At 44.6% G+C, this 19,773-nt stretch overlaps 3 protein-coding genes across 3 annotated transcripts; 1 reads left to right on the top strand and 2 right to left on the bottom strand.

Moving 5' to 3' along the window:
* Positions 1 to 340: 340 nt before the first annotated feature.
* On the bottom strand, positions 341 to 3,901 carry UFM1 (ubiquitin fold modifier 1). The gene is made up of 6 exons (XM_077304931.1): positions 3,795 to 3,901; positions 3,653 to 3,709; positions 2,821 to 2,878; positions 2,112 to 2,151; positions 1,662 to 1,694; positions 341 to 1,291 (listed from the first exon to the last, which is right to left on the bottom strand). Coding segments are annotated over exons 1-6 (306 nt in total). The 5' UTR covers positions 3,797 to 3,901; the 3' UTR covers positions 341 to 1,175.
* A 1,364-nt stretch (positions 3,902 to 5,265) lies between these two features.
* On the top strand, positions 5,266 to 17,215 carry POLB (DNA polymerase beta). The gene is made up of 14 exons (XM_077307081.1): positions 5,266 to 5,506; positions 5,939 to 5,996; positions 6,871 to 6,937; positions 7,515 to 7,589; positions 8,583 to 8,641; positions 9,094 to 9,143; positions 9,686 to 9,737; positions 10,398 to 10,452; positions 10,540 to 10,612; positions 11,049 to 11,119; positions 12,518 to 12,604; positions 13,858 to 13,922; positions 14,675 to 14,814; positions 15,345 to 17,215. Exons 1-14 carry the CDS (start codon positions 5,290 to 5,292, stop codon positions 15,437 to 15,439), a joined length of 1,164 nt encoding a protein of 387 aa, XP_077163196.1. The 5' UTR covers positions 5,266 to 5,289; the 3' UTR covers positions 15,440 to 17,215.
* On the bottom strand, positions 16,189 to 19,682 carry LOC143822028 (dickkopf-related protein 4-like). Its single transcript, XM_077306618.1, has 4 exons — positions 19,587 to 19,682; positions 18,473 to 18,623; positions 17,320 to 17,466; positions 16,189 to 16,220 (listed from the first exon to the last, which is right to left on the bottom strand). Exons 1-4 carry the CDS (start codon positions 19,680 to 19,682, stop codon positions 16,189 to 16,191), a joined length of 426 nt encoding a protein of 141 aa, XP_077162733.1.
* Between the last annotated feature and the right edge of the window lie 91 nt (positions 19,683 to 19,773).

Below are 19,773 nucleotides of genomic sequence, written 5' to 3'. Positions count from 1 at the left end.
TCAACTTCATTATCACCATCTTTTATTCCCCCTCAGAACTATAGAACAGAGAAACTCCATCTGTACAGGAGTTTAAGATAAATTTAACTGAGAAAACTGGCAGAATTGTATTTCCTTTTCCTTCCCCAGCCCAACCAAGATGGTAGTGAGTGGGTGCTTGAAGAAAGGAAAGAGAAGACTAAATTATAATGAAGCATGCCAAAAATTCAGAGGGATTTGGAATGATAGGGTCTGGGGATCTCACTCTGACAGCTTCCTACCCCATTTTAAAAATCTGTTAACATTACCTAACATTACCAGCCTTGCTTTTTTGCATCAAGTAACCCAAGAAGCACACTCATAAACAGAAAAATTTTATTAGCCATCCAGTGTAAAAAGTACTAATACATTTCATGGTAAGAGACAGGCAGTCTTGAATCTACAGTATGACATACTGAATAAACAAGCCCATTATTTCTATGGAGAAAAGTATAGTAACTTTAAACACATACTACCAGCATTGTTTCTCCTCACAAAACAACAGCCTTTGAATGAATAATTTTATTTTTATTTTTTTTGCTGGAATGTAGTACAAAATTCTTGGTAGAGGTGCAAATCCAAAGGATTTAACTGAAAAATATCAGACACTGCGGGGATAGATGCCTTAAATGCCAGAGTTCTTGAAATTCCCATACTTCCATACTTTCCTATTTATACAATATTAAACCATTCTCCATAAAAGTCTACGGAAGCCCATCAAAATAGTTACAGACATTCCAATGGCTCAATATTAGTCTCCAAGCTAAAGCACAATTCCTGTGTTGTTATGCAAATAGGAAGGACACAGAAATCATTTCAGAAACTTTGGCACAGGATCATAGAACTGCATGTGCCATTTAAGTCAACGGGAAGGCCTTAGCAAATGCCTGAGCTCTTTGTATGTGCCCTGGGGGGGTCTCCACACCTGCAAAGAATCACTGGAGTTGGAGAAACTATATTCAGATATCAGAGAGGCTCCCATTTAGAAGTCCTCACCCATTCATTAAAAATTCCAACACAAGACAGCACATTCAGCTTCCAGGGACATTTCTTCTTAGCAGGTAAACTGCTCCTGTGCAGTGATTTGTAGGGAAGTATAATCACAAGATAACTCTGCATTATGGTAAGGAAGGCTAATTTGTCATAGGTGAAGATGCTTACTGATCAAGCTGTCCAACAACGTGCCGTTTTGTCACCAGCTCAGGCCAACATCTCCCAACACGATCTCTTGGAATGAGCCGTAATTCTGAACCGTGCTTCAAGAAAACATTTCCTAATGAAGAATAAAAGGACACCGCTTACTGATTAAAGCGTACACCCAGTTTTATATTTTAATTTTAATCCAGTTAAATTTCTGTTACACAGTAATTTGTGTGAGGGGGAAGTCAGAGTGGCCACTACCCATTTTAAGTTGTCCAGCAAACCACAATAAGAGCTATATAGGGATACTTGAGCTTTGCATTAAGGCCACTCCACACAAAGTTATGGCATTATATAAATAACAGGATGAAATAAAGAACAACAGAGCTGGCTACAAATAGAATGGAAAGAGGGAAAGAGAAGGATTTGTGGAATATATCCCCTTTTGAGAACAGCTTTACCATAAAATAGCTTTTAAAAACCAGACCCAGATTGCGACTTACCAGCTGTCTGTGCAGGATTTATTCCTATTCCGTCTGGAAAAAGAGGAAAAAATTAGACACAGAATACAATATCAGGCATAATGTCTGCCAAATGAAGCCTTTTAAAATAATAAGTGTGGGTGGGTAGGTGGGGCAAGGGGGTAGTTAGAGGTATCATATCAGTTCGTTCTACCTATGAAGCTGAAACTGATACAAAGTACATTCCAGGTGGCAAGGATAGCAAAGTGAAGGCCATGTCGCAGTCAGATGCCTGCCCAGCATTTCACACCAGTTTTTTCCCTCCATCATCATCTTTGGATGCATGAGCATGAAATGGTGAGCTTCTGAAACGATGCTCCATCACTTGGGGTTCGGGGGGGGAGGGGGGGCTCCTGCTCTGGCTTTGCTGGCCACAGATGTTGAGCCTGTTTAGAATCTACTAAGCTGTAGCACACACACAAAATAACTCACCGTTTGTTATAATCGCACTTGTTGCCGCAGGAACTTTGAACTAAAGGAAGCAGAACCAGAACATGTTAAAACCAGAATGAAGTGTAATAATTCTTTCTTCGGCACTTCTATTAATAAAACTTTTATCACACAGACTGGGTAAATTATTCAGGTAGGTAGCCATGTTGGTCTGAAGGAACAGAACAAAGCTTACTATTATTTTTATTGTCTGCTGTAGGGATTTTAAACAAATAAACAATAATTATTATTTATCTGATGATGATTTATAGACTGTCGTCTGTACTCAGGCTCAGGGCAGTGCACATCAGTCATCAATACAAAATTCTGATAAAGACAGTAAGACAAAAACATAAAACAATATCTCAGGTGCTCCGCTAGAATTAATTTCTTGGGCCTTGCTTCTATATATCTCTGGCCATTATCTGTGGTGGGGAAACTGAAGGATGCTTGATTTTATTTACTTGCCCCTGGCTTCAACCATATGCCAGGTGGAATAGTGCCCTTTTGCAGGCCCTGTAGAAATGTGCTAGCTCTGTCAGGGCCCCATATTCCACTGGCAACATATTCTACCAGGCTGGGGCCTGGGCTGAAAAGGTCCTAGTCAAGGGCAGGTGCACTTCTTTAGGGCCAGGGACCATCAACATAGTATTCAAAGATGTTAATGTTCTAGGGGCATACGGCAGATGGACATTGCTAGACACCCACTTACTTCTTCTGCTGCAAACTTCAAGACAGCGGTGAAAGGTGTATTTTCAGGCACGCTTAACCTGCAACATATAGAAAGCCATAAGCATTATCATGGCTAGATCAGAATATTCCATAATCACACTGAGAAACAGCTGAGCTTGAAAAGCCAGGAATGGCTATTGGTCATACTTCCCCACATCTCAAAATCCTTCCACACTAGCTATGTTTACAAGTTACACTGAATCCATGTATGGAGTACATGTGTTTTTCCTTTACATATGTGTTGTGTCATTCTCATGTTACATTCAATGCACACACAGCTGAATGTATGACTTAAATTTCACACTTAGCCCAGTACTGGTCCCCAGTTTTCTTTGCAAAGTGAATCTACATTGACTTTCTGACAAATATTTGTATCCTGCAGGATTCACATACATTCTTTGTAACTTGTGAAGGCTGCAATCCAAAGGGCAGGACAGACCTAACCTTCAAGGCAGAAAACAACCACATATGGGACATTGTTCAGAACATCAGTAGGGAGATGCATTCTTGTTGCTGTATATGTTGCTTTAGTGCATTTATTTATTTTAGATTTTTTATACCGCCCTTCCATAGGGCAGAAGCATGCTAATGCTGCCAGGCAACGCTGCAGAGCTGTTGTGAGGCGCTCTGAGCACTCTGGCCCTCACGAGCCCCGCTACCCTGAAGTGTCCAGCCTGCAGCGCCCCTCGGCGACTCCAGCGGGGCCAAAGCACTCCGAAACGACGTGTCGCGAGGAGCCGCGCGTGCGCACTACTGAGGTTATCGCCGCCGCCTCACAAGGGAGGGAGGGAGGGAGGAAGGGAGGGACTCACACTTTATAAGGCAGCCGCGGGTCCGAAGTCAGCGTGACCTTAAAGGTGACCTTAGCCCTGCGAGGCAAAAGGAGAAGACAGAAACGGGGTTAGGCACAGGAGGAGGGGAAAGACGCAGAAGGCCACCGGACGGCTAACTCACATCGTCTCCTGTCAAGCGGCTCCTGGGCGTACGCGTTGACGTCACTTCCGGGAATCTCGTCAACCCTTCTGGAGCAAAGAGGAAAAGACGAGAACTTCCACTTCCGGATTCCATGCGGGCGCCTCTGTTTGCTAGAGCAGGAGGCGACATTCTGAAGATGTCCCGCTTCCACCTCTTGCCCACAGTACACGCTAAGTTGAAAAAGACGCCTTGCAACTCGAGAGCCCGTGCCGCGAGCTGACAGAGGGCAGGGCAAGGCTAGAGCCTGTTTGCGGGTGGATTGCTGCGGTCAGAGACTGGGCCGCCGCATGGATGGAAGACCCCACGATAACACGACGGGTACTCCTAGTCCTGCTTTCTGGTGCTCGAGAATGACCAGGACGTGGTCGGCGTGCGAGGTTGTGGCAATCTGTACCTGACTTTGCAGCAGTGGGTCATGCTTTTTAAGGCGGAGCTGTCCCCCAAGCAAAATTCTGGCCTCCCTGTCTCAAGCGCCCAACATATAGGCTATGAGTTTATGCGAGCTGCCCCGAGCCCCCGGGGGAAGGGCGACACACCAATGGAAAAATAAATAAATGAAATGCTGAGATTGGAATGCAAAAGGATGAAGTCGGAAATCAAGAAATGTGCCTGCCTGCATAGTATGCTTTTATTTTTTCTGAGTCAGAAGAGATGTCTTAAGGCAGGGGTAGTCAAACTGCGGCCCTCCATATGTCCATGGACTACAATTCCCAGGAGCCCCTGCCAGCGTTCGCTGGCAGGGACTCATGGGAATTGTAATCCATGGACATTTGGAGGGCCGCAGTTTGACTACCTCTATCTTAAGGTGTGAGAACAGGCAGAGAAACCATCCTTCCCCATTTCCCAGTTGCCGAGTGCCACTGCACTGGGCCACATTAATTGTCTTCCTTCTGGTCGTCTTCAGAAGTTGTTTCGGGTGCCCCTGCCACTTCAAGCATCTAGGGTGGCAATCCAAGAAAGGTACCAAACTCCCTCCTCTGGGAGATTTAGCCGTCTTCCCCTATTGCCATCTTCCACCAGCAGGTGAAGACTTTTTTGCTTCGTTTAGCATTCCCTAACTCGCCTCCCGTCGTGTCCAGATTCAAGTGGGTCGCCGTGGTAGTCTGAAGCAGCAGAACAAATTTAGAGCCCAGTGGCACCAACCCTTAAGACCAACCAAGTTTTATTCAATAAATACATTTCATTCACTCAGTAAAACTCGTTTGGTCTTAAAGGGGCCACTGGGCTCTAAATTCCCTTGGCGTCTGTCTGTCTACATTTCCACACGCGTTTCTTATGCACTGTGGTTGCACACACCCTCCCTGCCCACCACACCCCCGGCGGCCGCAGGCGGACTTCGGGCAGGCACATGCGCCGGATCAACATATGGGCTCGAGGCGCGTCGTCTGCTTGGCAGGCCGGAAGCTGGACGGAGTCCACGCGAAGTCGCCGCCGCCGCCCCTCCGCGCCTGGGACAAGAGGACAGCGGCCGGCGATGCGCCCATCACGCGTGGCTTCGGGCCTGAGAGCATTGTTCGCCGGCCCGCCTCCCGGAAGCTGCCCAACCGGAAGCGGATGCCGTTGCTGGGCGTCCAGCTCGGGCGGCGGGGGCAGCCTCGGCTGGGCCGGTGGCGGTGGTGGCGACAGCGCTATGAGCAAGCGGAAGGCGCCGCAGGAGAACCCCAATGAGGGGATCACGGACTTCCTGACCGGTAGGCCCTCCGCCGCGCGGCCCTGGAGTGCCGGCCGTTGGAGGCACAGGCGCCTGGCTGGCCCCGGCCTTCTCGGGCGCTCTGGCGGCGGGCTTTGGCGCAAGGCAACGCTGCCCGAACGCCTCCAACATTTGGTTTAGATTAGACTCTTCTCGCATTGTGGAACCTCGAGTGAGGGGCAGTTCGGCCCAGGCCGGTCAGCGCCCTGGCCCTGGCCCCAGATTAGCACCTTTCCTTCCCTCCTAGTACTTTATTTGCTCGGCCTATTTTGGAACTGAAAGAGGTGTGTCCCTTGGGGGGGGGGGATGTGTCACTTTTTGGTCCCCTGGGTATCAGGATGGCGAAAGTCTTACGCTGAACGTAATGGGGCCTGTGTTGTTGTGTTTTACTTGGTGCAACAGCTTAGAACTAAAAAGGAACCCTTTTTTTCAGAACTGGCCAACTATGAGAGGAATGTGAATAGAGCCATCCACAAGTACAATGCCTACAGGTAAGGGCTGTACTTTTGGGAACCATTTACTGTGGGCTGACTGGGATGCTGGTCAGCAGAGGTCGTCAGAGTAAATTCATAGCTGATTTATTTTGGTGACATGTAGTTTTCATGCCATAACATCACACTTGTGTATTCTCCAGCAGCCTCCAGCGTATCTACTTGCTCCCCTCTTTCCTGACCCCTCCCACACACCTTTCTGATTCCCTTATGAAATTCCTTTCACCTTCTCCTCCTTTGCTTTTTATCACATCCCCTTCTTTTCCAGTCTATCACCAGTCACATTCTTGCCTTCCCCTTGCTCTGTCTCCCCCTCTGAAGTCTCTCTGTCCTTCACTTCTGCTGCTTTTCCAACTGGTTTTGTGCCCAAGAGAAGAACATAAATTTTGCAGTGATAATGAGATTGACATGGGGGGGGGGGGGAGGGACACAAGTTCTAGTTCCTTCCTGCAAGATTCATGTAAGGTGATGGGTGCTGAGCTTACAGCTTGGTTCCATTTGTCTTCCTCAAGGAGTAATGTTTCCTTGAAACCGCTTCACCACAGCAGCTACACAAGCAGCAGAGAGGAATCCCCTCACCTGCAGAAGGGATAGTATATATGACAAGAGCCTATAGAGGCAAAGGAAGAGAAGGAGAATTTGTGCTCTCCCAGTTGAAACTTTCACAAAGCTGCTTCCTGTAGAACTTGCTCCAAATTTTGCTGTAATAGAGAAAAGCTGTATTTAATCTCTGGTTATTCCTTCTCTGTGACAATGTGTTTCTAGAAGAGAATTGGTCTTAATTGGATCTGTGGGTGCATTTTGTGTATACTTCATGCTAAATGTTTACTTGATCGGGAAGTCTGGAATGCAGAATTTTCTTTACTTTATGTAGGAAAGCGGCTTCTGTAATATCCAAGTATCCAAGCAAGATAAAAAGTGGGGCTGAAGCAAAGAAACTGGTAAGTTCAGTCAGACCACAGGGAACAGGCTATTTCCCTGTCTTTCGTGACTCAGAACAGTGAAATTTATCTGCTGCTTGTGAGTCTACTGTTTGGCTAAAGAGTTCATTTGATGCTTATGAGCCAATGTAATGTAGTGGTTAGAGGTTCATATTAGAATCTGGGAGCCCCAGGTTTGAATCCCCACTTTGCCAGGCACTTAGCCTAACCTCCCTCACAGAGTTGTGATGATAATATGTTAGGTGGAAGAATTATGCAAGCAGATTTTGGACTCCCTTGGGGACAAAATGGTGAAGTAGCTGTGTGATACAATGACAAAAGCAAGAAAGAGATATGTCTAGTGTAAATAATTTACTTTAAGAGCATTTGTGCTCTTTCACTGCCTCTGTTTGACCCAGAGACTGAACACAGTGGTTTGTGCCCCTTTGTAATGGTGGTCTGTGCTTGGTGAAGGCTGACTTCTTTTTTTAAAAAAATCCTATATGTCTATCTTCACTTGGTGTCTGAGTTCTGTCTGCTGGTCTCCCTAAAGTATGACCATCCCATTTAATTTTTCCCATTTCCTCATGTTTCTTAGGATGGAGTAGGAGCAAAAATTGCAGAAAAAATTGATGAGTTTTTATCCACTGGTAAACTGCGTAAGCTAGAAAAGGTACGTGCTTGGGGTTTATGCATTTTTTAAAACTCCAAAGAAGAATACTACCATGAAACTGCAGAGTTGCAATTCATGTGCAGATTTAATACTATGAAACTGGGAGTGGCTGACTTGACTACTCTGCCAACTCATCTCCGGGTTGGAGTGGACCTGCCTTCCTTAGGTGAAATCTTTTGTTCTTTGGATAGGATCAAGTTTTTGTGTGTTCAGCATAGAAACACCACTGCTTGCTTGATTTTTTTTCTTTTATTAAGCTTCATTTCCAATAAGTGTGTTAATCTTTTAAGGTTCAATAGGACTATTTTTGCTTGGGCTGCAACAAACTAACACACTTCCCCCTCAAGAATGCTGTAAGCCTTAGATACTGCTGGACTAATTTACTTCTATGAACGAACATGGCTAGATGAAAATCCCATCTGGAATGTATAGCTTTATTGATAATCTTTCTCTTTGCAAGTCATTTGTTAATAACAGCATTATGCAACTCTTCCTATTGGTTGTGCCATGTGGGGCTGCTTCTTTTAATGATGCCTAAAATGTTATTCACATTTATGTTGAATCAGACCATTTGCCCATCAGACTATAAACAGCTTTCCAGAGTCTTTGATAGAGGTCTTTCACATCAACTATCACCTGATCCATTCTAGCTGGAGATGGCAGCGTTTGAACCCATGACTCTCTGCATAACAAGCAGATGCTGAGCAGCAGCCACTCCTTTCTGCCTCAGAAGAGGCCTACCTGCACATCATTGAATTGTACCATTTGTGTTGGTATAGCTGCCTCAACCGTCTTCTCTTGTCTTCTCCCATCCAGTCATAGCTGGAACACAAGGGCAGGTGTCTCCTTGGCCCTCTCATACACATCAAGGACATAACATAAAACTTACTTTTAGACTTTCTTGCTTTCCAGTATTTTGCCAGTTCTTGCATTGTGTGTATTTGTGAACTTCCTTATCAAAGATCGCCCAATCGTTTCTCTTTTTTTCTCTAGATTAGACAAGATGATACAAGCTCTTCTATCAACTTCCTGACCAGAGTTACTGGCATAGGGTAAATATGCATGTAAAACTGGAATCAGGATACCCAAGCTATTTAAAGGAGGGAAAATCAGAATTTTTAACCTGTGGGTCAGGATCTTCCTTGGCTCTGGAAAAGCATCTACTCCAATCTTTAATCTGGCTGGTTGCACATGTTGCAGATTGCTGATCATATCCAGATCTCTTGTTGGAGAGTTGAAAATCCAATTTAGTGTTATCGTCTTCTGGTTTACTAGTCATTGCTTATCAGCAAACCTATTTTCTCTCTCTTACTGTTTCAATCTCTCTGTAGTTGTCACCTAAGAAGCATTTAGTTGACTTGATACTCACAGATCAGCAGCTGCTGTTTATGTTTCTTTTTGAAACACTTCCACCACCTTTTGGTAGCCTGGCACATCAATTGTGTAGGTGATGCTGAAATTAATTGTTGTCCTAGAGATTCTAAACCTCCTTATCTCTCTCCAGCCCTGCTGCCGCCAGGAAGTTTGTAGATGAAGGAATTAAGACGCTAGAAGGTGAGTCCACTTTATGGAATGTCTTTCTACATCATGGTATGGAACAAGCTATTTACAGTATAGCAGGCATGCTTTTCTGTTTGCCAGGGTAGGGTAGGAGTACTGTACCTGAAGCAATTTTCCCTCCTTCCCCAGTGCTACCAATGCTGAATATCTCTGAAATGTAGCACATTTGGTTGCCTTTCTCCGTCTCTCCTGATGCCAAGATCAGATAGATTTCTCTCTTTAATATTTATAATTTAGGGGATCTGATTATTTGGATTTTTGCCCCTTGTTGTGTGTGTTTTAATTCTTCTGTAATTCACTACAAGAAATCATTGGGATAGTGGACAGCATATTAAGTTTGAGCAATAAATAAAGTTAGCCTACATTATTCAGGTCTGTGAGCCCACTTGTCTTTTTTGGCTACACCAGTGGGAACATAATCCACAGATGTACAGACTGCGTACAGACCGATTTTCCAGAAAGGTGTGCCAAATTATTTCTTCTCTACACTCTGTTTAAAAAATGATAGACCATTCATGTTACTCTTTTCCTTCTAGATCTCAAGAGAAATGAGCATAAATTAAACCACCACCAACAGATTGGGTTGAAGTAAGACATATGTTTTGTTTCTCTAAGGGCTTAGTGATAGGCTTTCATAACTGGTTGATTTCATGTCATCCTGGAAGTAAAAATGTCTTCATAAAGCAACAGTTAGCCATTCTCTGATTCGTTGCTGAAGGCAAACTCTTCAAGAAAGTTGAACAACTTTTAGTTGTTGTTCACCTCTTGCCATACTGAGGATAAAAATCTGAGCTCTTCGTGGATTGCAAATTGAAATGTGAGATGATATTGCTTGCCAAATTGTATAGTGTAGTGCAAAGGAGTCATCCTTAATGTACACAGAGCTTCAGCTGATTGTTTTAATTGTTAGTGACAGAAAGTGGTGGAAGTTTAGAAGAAAAACTCATGTAATATTAAGGCTTTCCCTCTGTAAACTTGATCTATTAAGTGGCTGATTTAACTAGCACAATGAGCTTATCCAAATAGTACCAGGTGTTGTGCAGTATTTAGTCTGACCCATATGCAAGCCTGATTCATGGGAGCCATTTTAGTGGGGTCTGATGATCCCAGATAATGTTTGAATTGGACCTTGGTATGCACAGTATGATTTATGACAAATATATGCTCAGTATATTTGATTGCAATGAATATCATCTTTGCTTTTCTCTAAACCCCCCCCCCCCATTTTTTTCTTTTTCACATGCACAGGTATTTTGAAGATTTTGAAAAAAGGATACCTAGGGAAGAGATGTTAGAGATGCAGGTAAGACAAGATGCCTTCTTACTGAAAGGAAGGACACAAGCATAAAAGGAAAAAAGTGATTAAATGATTTGGTTTTCCCTGTAACAGGAAATCGTGTTGAATGAGGTCAAGAAAGTGGACCCCAAATACATCGCCACAGTATGCGGCAGTTTCCGCCGAGGTTGGTTGTTCAAATGACAAGAGCATTATGCCTATTTTGGTGTTTTGCAGGTTAATCTCCAGGCCCAATGGGGATTTTAGAAGGTCTTTATTTAAAATGTAGGTGTTCTCTGTGGTGCATGTGCCCATGCTGCTCCATAGATCTATGTGCCCTTTATGTTCACGTTTAAAATAAAATGGGGAAGGAGAGTCAAGAGAAGTATTTCACTTCCTGCCGCATTCTAACTCCAGGGCAGGTCAAGAATAGGAATAAATGGTTGGCTATTCTGATATTAACTAAAACACATAGCTACTGCTTGCAAAACTATGCTAACTTTGACTTTAAAATTATTGTGAAACTGAAGTTGGATGCAAAGAAGCAGATGTTACAGACCTCTCTTATTGTGGTCTTAATTTGCCTCCAGCATTTACTTTTTCTTACATCTTTTATTTTATAGGTGCTGAATCCAGTGGGGATATGGATATCCTCCTGACCCATCCAGACTATACTGCTGAATCCTCTAAGCAGGTAAATATGTGTGTTCCAATTTTAGTATTTATGCTATTCAAGCACGCACAGCTGTGTGCATATTCTGTTTTAAATTCACTCTTGCTTAGCTTCAGCAATGTTGTAGCCTCAGATATTTCCAGATCTGGTACCAGTGGTGGGTGGGGAATAGACCTGAAAGAGGACAAGGCCTTACTGCCAAGTGGACAAAAAATGAAAACAAGTTAATGAATAACGGTTTGTTGCTACTTTCAACATAATGTGGTGGCACAGTGGCTTTTATTGAGGGTTTGGGAAACAGAATGAACAGGAATAACTTATTAAAAAAGGAATAACTTCTTAAAAAAGGAATAACTTCTTAAAAGATGAGCTGAAAAGAGGGAGGTGGCGCTGTATGTGTATGCTGTTCAGAGAGTTTTTAAATCTTGCTGAAAATCCCAGGATTTCTAGTAATTTGATCTGGGGTGATAATTCTTCCGCACTCCAAATAATGGTGACCCATTCAACTCTGGAAATAAGCAAAATCCAGATTATCTCTAAGGACTTTCTTACTCACTACAGCTCTGTCTGTACACATATGCTCACTCACATGCAGGAGCAGTCCAAATGTTTCTGGGGGACTGAGTAAAATCTGAGAATGGGCCCTCAGAATCATTGTAGAAGATAGCCCCCCCCCCAGTACACAGCCGATTGCCTTTAGCTGCTGCCATGCCTTAAAGCCATCTTCGCTGCCCTACTCTACCTGACACTTGCGGTAGTACAGGGGATCAGTGGTAGAGCATCACCCCAAAAAAGAGGGAGAAAGAGCCTGCTTGCCTGTTTAGCCAGGCATGTGGGCCTTGTGTGTCTTGGGTGCCCTCCTCCATGTTCCCCTAACCAGATGCATGAAGAGCCACTACTGCAGGGTCACAGTGTACAGAGCAAGACAAAAACAGCTGGCTGTGGAATCAGAGAGAGCCCCATTGGCCTCCTCCCTAGCAGGTGGTCTGAACGCCCCATGCATAAGAGCACCTCTGCATACACACAGGTGGGCCTTCCAGGAAGAATGGCATGGCATCCATCACAGTGGGTAGGTGAAAACTGGCAGGGTGGGGGAGAGACGTCTGATCCAGTGAAAGCACAGGCCACACAAAGGTTTTCTTGCCAAGCCTCTCTGAGTTGAATGGGTGGAAGAGCCTCTTCCTTTCAATAAGGCTTCTGCAGAAGAATATGTGAGGAAAGGAAATCCTCCTGGATTCCTGTTCCTCAGATACAAAGGTTCCTTTGGCTATCTTTGCTCCATGATGCTTCTCCCTTGTTGCTGTCCCAAGGTGTCTCTTGCCCCAAATATTCTGTTGTTTGGCTTCTGTGCCTTGCAGCTTGAGGCATGTGCATGTTGCCTCGTCTCTCTGATCATGACACACACTGTTGCTTTTCCAGCCAAAGCTCTTGCATCAAGTGGTGGCGCAGCTGGAGAATATCCATTTCATTACAGATACGCTGTCGAAGGGAGACACCAAATTCATGGTGAGGATCCTTTTTGTATTAGTTCCATGTTTTGTAAGACAGCCAAGTTGCTGGGAAGGAGGGGCCAGGCAGTGAAGTTCTAGACTGGGGCTGTTTTTGTTGTCCCCTTCAAATTTGGATGGTACTTTATGACCCCAGAGAATGAATGTAGCAAAGCCCAGACTTGCCTGTCTGTGTATCTCACCTTTGGTTAAATGCTGGTAAGCCAGAAATTTGGTCTATCAAAGCAGATAGAAGCTCTTTTCATGTTTGACCTGAGAAGAAAGCGCATTCCTTTGAAACATCCCCACAGGATTCAGCTTTTGGACCCTGTACAGAAGAGGTTTTTATGCAGAGGAAAGCCTGGGTTTTGTGTTTCAACAGGTTGTTCTTTGTCCAGATGCAGATGCTCCCTTTCATGTGGGCTTTTGCCACAAAGTGCAAGTTGAAGTGTGGTTGGAAGAGACTCCTTCAAGTGCTGCCTGTGTGCCTGTTGATTTCTAGCTCCACCTTGAGTGGCTTTGTGCAGTCTGCACATACCTTGTTCCCACTCTTCATAAGTGCTCAAAAAGCAGTTATGCTGAGATTTAAATGCACCCCAGTCTTGTGCCAGAATAACATAAAATCTGTAATCAGAATAAAGAATCACAGTTGTGGCATATTGTTTTGAAGCAATTATTTATTTCTTACATTTATGTACGGCTATCCCTTGCAGCTCAGGGCTGTTCACGGAGAACATGAAAACCACATGACAGATACAGTGGCGTAATTTGGTGGGACCAAGTGGTGGTGTGGCATTAAGTGGTCACCGGGATGGATTGGCCACTAATATCAATGGGGAAAGTCCTGGACCAATGACCTGGCAGAGTTACCTCTCCCATGCTTGGGGGGACCCGGACCCTAGAATGGTCTCAGGCAAAGAGACTGGGAGCTACTGTGAGCATGCAGCCCCCACAGAGGGAGCAGGAGTTGCCACTGCCACCAGCCTGTGGCCCCTGTCTCACGCAAAGAATGCAGGAGCCACTTGCAGACACAACCCCGATTCTCCCACATAATATGGACAAGCTGCAGTAAGCCTGTACCTTCCCACGCCACCTCTGTTGGGGGGGAGGCAGGCTCTTTCCCTCCTTCCCTCTCCCCTCTGTTCAGTGGACAGGCCTTTCCCAGTACCGTTTGCATTTCCCATCTACCCAGGAGACAGACTGCTCAATCTGTGGTGGGGGCTTGGGGAGGCTCACCACTGTTGCTCTCGTCATTGCTGTTTTTACTTCCAGGGAGTGTGTCGACTTCCAAACAAAGATGAGGGGGCCGATAAGCCTTTCAGAAGACTTGATATCAGGTAAATCTGAAGCAGGATGTGGCCATGTCTTTGTCGGTAGTGATACAGTCCCCACTTAGTGGTTTTCTAAGTGAAATTACAGGGTTAGAAAAAGGGTGAAGACAGAGGCTTATAAGTGTTAACAGAGAAGGCACCAATAAAAATGTTTAATGAAGGGTAGTTTTGTAGGATTTGTAGGTAGTAGTATTTTGGATGGTGAGTTAGGGGTAGCAGCTATGGCCAGAAGTAAGGAAGAAGGCCTGTTAGCTGTGGACAGAAGAACAGTTGTCTACTTTGTAGGAAATAGAGCTGTAGTCCTGAAAAGGCCAGCAGTGAGCCAGTTTACCAGCATTATGCCTTTCCCACTGGTGCCTGTTGTTTTCCCTGTGCATCCCTACAGTGTAAAGTGGTTGCTGACACAGTAGGCTTGGTTACCTAATTTGTTATACTATATGTGTGTGAAAGCAAGTTGTCTACCTAAGTTCTGTTTTGTATTCTGCATAAAAGTTAAACAATAAAACATCAGTGTTGGGGAATGAATTAGCATCATAAAACTCAAAATTAAAACGAGCCACTATCACCCCTGAAAAAGCAACATCAGGATTTTTTTTTAACTGTGACTGCATTGCTAAAAGTAAAATAGCTGAGGAGCTGTGACACTGGCACCAACGGTGATCAGGAACTGAGATTTTTGAAGGGCAGCTTGACTGGCACGATTCTGCCTCTCCTTTTTCACCATAAACATGAGCTCTTCTCTCTCGGTTACACTCTAGGTTGATTCCCAAGGATCAGTATTACTGCGGAGTCCTGTACTTCACCGGAAGTGACATATTTAATAAGAACATGCGGGCTCATGCTCTCGAAATGGGCTTCACCCTCAATGAATACACAATCCGGCCCTTGGGGGTTACAGGTGAGTGCTGCACCCCTTTCACATAGTGGCTGATTTGGGGATGGTTAGGGGGAGAAGAAGCTTCCTGCCTGGCTGCACTTGTGCCATGAAGTCAGGAGTCTGGTTCCTCTGTCAAGGCTCCTTGGAGTAAAGAACCATCAGTGCCTAACTCTCATGTTTCCAAGAGCAAGTGAAGCCAGTGCTAAATAAAAGGTGGACTAGGGATTAATTTAATGCTTTCGGGGTTGATAAGAAATTGACTTCCTGCTTTCATCTGCTCTTTCTTGCCAGTATCCTGGCCCACTCTGCCCTCTTCATATGGCCCTGGAAAGTGTGTTCATCTTAATGTGGCTTGTTCTATCAGTTACCATTTGACATAGCTCATTTTGATATCAAGTATAATTTGCATAACCTGCTCACAAGTTTGGCTGCAGCATTTGGTGGCAGGGTGGGGGGCTGTTATTTGCTGATTTGCAGTAAACCTGTATCCTTTCCTCTGGAAACAAAAGGCAGAGCCTTTTGTGACTTGGTCTTTTCCGATGCATTTGCAGGGGTTGCTGGAGAGCCCCTCCAGGTGGACAGTGAAAAGGATATCTTTGACTACATCCAGTGGAAATACCGGGAGCCAAAGGATCGGAGTGAATAGCTCTGGGCAGGCTCAAGACTCTTTCTGTGAGCTGAGGCCTTGGCAATCGAGCTCAGGAACATATTTATTGCGTGGTGTTCTTTCAGGTGTGCAAGCGTGACTATTTTTAAAGTTTCATTCACATCCATGTAAAAAGTATACTGTAACTGAATGGCCAACTACGGTGTAATGGTAAGCTTCTTCCTTTAAATGTGACTTTTCCTTTTAATAGATCATGCTGCCAGATTTCCAAAATAAATTGACACTGAATCCCAAATCCATGCAACAGGAACACATTCTTGCCTCCCACCATAGATGGCTGTTTATTCTTGCAGGATGCAGAGAACCCTTTCGGCCTCTCAGTGAGGCTTGCTTGGGGCCACAGGTCAAGCCTCACCAGAACAGAGGCTGCCTTCCACTCTTCAAAAGGCTCAAATTAATTGAGAGAGCTCCAAGAGAACTGCTCAGAAAGACCAGCCCTAAGAGAACTGTGATTAGCCAAATGTGATCCATCCAGCTACATGTGGAGGAGTGAGGAATCAAGCCCAGTTCTCCAGATTAGAGTCCACCATTGTTAATCACTGCTCCACGCTGGTAACCCCTGTGAATAAATTCTTAATTTCTCATGCCAGCACATTAAAAAAAAAGACAATGCAAAACAAGAAACAAATAAAACAGGTCTATTTCTTTTCCCACTTTGTCAGCTTTTCTGCTGGGTGAGGACCTTTTGTTCAACATGCTGCCTGCGGTCAAAACCGGCCGCAGTTTTTCTATCGCAGAATGATTATTCTTTTCAGCTTTCCTGTGGAAAACAAAAAGAATTATTACAAAGTTTTAAAAATATTTATAAATAACGACATATATTCCTTCACAAGTACATGATGCCAGTGGCTTTACTTGATTTTGGAAAGCACCTGACATAAAGTGGGCCAAAGTGAAACATACTATAGGTGGGATAATATTTGTATCTTAAAGAAGTGTGGAGCCATCCAAGACTTCATGCCCAGCAACAGTCTTAATTGGCAGCTGAATCCCAAAATGTATAATTGAAGGAGCTGGCAAAGAAGCTGCAGATGCGCGGAGACAACTTTCTCTCGCTTGAGCTGTGAGAAGGGACACGAATGAAATCCATCAAAGTTTCAGGCTTTGCCCCCTCTGCCCTTATTTCCGTATGGAGCCATAGGGTCAGGAGTTAGCATCACCAGTTTGAGGCCACGGCCAGCGTGGTGTAGTGGTTAAAGAATGGCAGTCTCTAATCTGGAGAACCAGGTTTGATTCCCCACTCCTCCACATGCAGCCAACTGGGTGACCTTGGGCTAGTCACAGTTCTTTTAGAGCTGTTCTCAGCAATTCGCTTAGAGCTCTCTCAGCACCTACCTTGTAAGGGGTCCACCATGGGAGCCCCTTGGCACCTCTGCTCCTGTGGTCCTGTTTCTTGTGAAAATTCTCAATACATTGCGTGGGTGGTTTTGCAAGATATGTAAAATTGAACTGTTTAAGATATTTTTCAGGAAATAGGGATATAGTAAAACAATTATGCAAAAGGATGCTTTCTATAAAGGTGAAATGGTTATTTAATTGCCTGTGAGAATTTTAGGCAGTTTTCTTTATTCCCCTGTATTCTTTACTAGAAGTATATTATTATTTCATTCCCATTCAGTTGCATGGTCCAGTGACGTTATCTATGTTAAATACTTTATGTCTCCCAATAAAATATTGTATTGACTCAAGTCAGCCAATTAGGTTTAAGAAATTAGCCATGCCTAGACTCTTATGTATTAAATACTTTCATGTAAACTGGTCTCCTTTTATCTGAAACTCTGCACTGCTCCCCTTTTGCTGATGATAAGCAAACAGTACTTTCTGCTTCAAAAAAGCATCTGTGCTCTCACATTTTTTACCTGCATCATCTAAAGTTCTGGGATTTCCTTTCTTCTGGATGTTGCCCTCTTGAACAGGGTGGGGCGTGCCTTTGGGACCCGAGTCAGCCTGTTCAATATGCTGCTTTCCATTAACCTGCATCACCCTTTCAATCTGGCTGCACACATCTGGCACAGAAGAGGAGAGTGGTCAGTTTCTGAAACTGTCTTGTATCATCATCCAATCCATTATTTCCTCCTATGGATGGCCGGATTCCAAGGAGAATAATAGACCTTTCCCAGCTCTGCTGCCTAAGGCCCTTTATCTGAAGATGCTAAGAAGAAGAGTTCTATATCAGGAGTCTCAAACCAGCTTGCAATTGTCTTCCCTTCCTCTCCCCACAACAGGAACCCTGTGAGGTAGGTGTGGCTGAGAGAGCCCTGTGGGGCTGTGATGAGCCCAAGGTCACCTAGCTGGCTGCGTGTGGAGGAGGAGTGGGGAATTAACCCCGGTCCACCACCAAGCTGGTCTAAGGTCTGACAGCAGGACTGTACATATGTGGGAGATCAAATTAAATGTTCAAAAAGGGATTTCCTGTGCATATTTCTGTCTATGTCCACATGTTTAGGGTGGAAGATGTGAATATGATATTAATAACTTTTTGGAGCCTTGTGGAATGACTCTGAAGTCAGAATAATGTATGTTTTCTCTGTGTAGCCACATCAAACACCAGGTTACCGAATAACAGGATAAATAGCAGCATGCAGCCATTTACTCTTGATGGAGCATTCTAAACAGAGAAGAAGAGCTGTTTTATTTATTCTCTGCTTTTCATAATCTGAAGCAGCTTACAAACACCTTTCCCTTCCCCTCCCCACAACAAACTCTGAGGGAGAAAAGCCCTAAGAGAACTGTGACTGGCCCAAGGACACCCAGCTGGCTGCACGTGGAGGAGGAGTGGGGAATCAAACCCAATTCTCCAAATGATAGTCTGCAGTTCTTCTCCATTACACCACACTGGCTACATGGCTTGTGGTTCTACAGATGTTTCTCCTTTAACAGTGAAGGCTTTCTGTGAGTGATTATGTTCATTTTGCCAGGTGGCATGACTGGCAAGGATCCTGTCCCTACTGTCTATTTCCAGTCTTCTTATCTAGGGTGGCGACCAACCCTTGGGTTACAGCAACAGCCTACCATTTATGCAGACTGACCCTGGGCAGCACATAGCGTTGCGCTGGCATCTTCGCCGTAGCCCATGGCAAGTAGCAGAGTGAGGTAGCTCCTCCCAGGTCTTATGGCAGAACTTCCCAGCATGGCAGTCCTTGTCTATCAAGCACTGAGCGCTCTATGGGGAATAAAACCCAAGCATATAAATAGAAAGCAGCATTCATAGAAAAGAAGAATTCTTTGGGGGAATTTAAGAAGGCAATCCTTACAGGAAGCATCTTAATGGAGACAGAGACAAGGAGAGGGGGAAGGCACGCTTTCAGTGAAAAGTTGGGCAGTTCTGCAAGGGGGAAAACAGGCTGACTGTGCCACTTAATGATAGAATCAAGTGGGTAGTCATGTTGGTCTGAAGTGGCACAATAAAATCAGACTCCAGTAGCACCTTTAAGACCAACAAAGATTTATTTAAGGCGTGAGGTTTTTTTATTTGTGGTTCGTCTCTGGAGAGAATTCCAAGCAGACCCTCCTCCCCTTCCTGAGTTTACCTTCTTGGATGTGGCCACTTCAGCTGAGACCCTAGAATCATAGAGTTGGAAGGGACCTCATGGGTCATCTAGTCGAACCCCCTCCACTAAGCAGGACACACATCCCAATCACTCATCTACTGTAACCTGCCACCCCCTTGAGCCTTCACAGAATCAGCCTCTCCATCAGATGGCTATCTAGCCTCTGTTTAAAAATTTCCAAAGATGGGGAACCCACCACCTCCCGAGGAAGCCTGTTCCACTGAGGAACCACTCTGACTGTCAGAAACTTCTTCCGGATGTTTAGATGGAATTTCTTTTGAATTAATTTCATCCCATTTGTTCTGGTCTGTCCCTCTGGGGACATGTCAGCTCATCTGTGTCAGGCACCTGAGACCACCCTAGAGGCACTGGGTCTGAGAGTGAGGGTGGGGGAGAAGGAGAGTTTTATGCCACTGGAGTTTTTGCTAACTGGATTTTATTTGAGAGGTTATGCTTTCTTGTGGGTTTTATGCTTTTTGACTGTAATCTGCTGCGAGACGGTTCCCGATAGTGGCGGGAAATAAATCTAATAAATAAATGAGCTCACTGATTTTAAAAATATTACATGAGCTCACCTGAGCTTGGTTCTTGGGCGCTCTGGGAACGGAGGGCTGTTTCACTTGTTGTGTTTCTTTTACAAAGGCATCAATTCCATGCAGGAAATGTTGCATGTAGTGTGGGTCCATAAGTGGCAGATGTACCACACTAGTTTATTGAGTGCACTTAAGAAAAGCCCTGCAGGATCTAGCCAGAAGGTTGAGA

Source organism: Paroedura picta, chromosome 12 (assembly GCF_049243985.1).
Source record: "Paroedura picta isolate Pp20150507F chromosome 12, Ppicta_v3.0, whole genome shotgun sequence".
NCBI lineage: Eukaryota > Metazoa > Chordata > Lepidosauria > Squamata > Gekkonidae > Paroedura > Paroedura picta.
The sequence above is the reverse complement of the archived record's forward strand: the minus strand, read 5'-3'. Positions and strand labels throughout refer to the sequence as shown.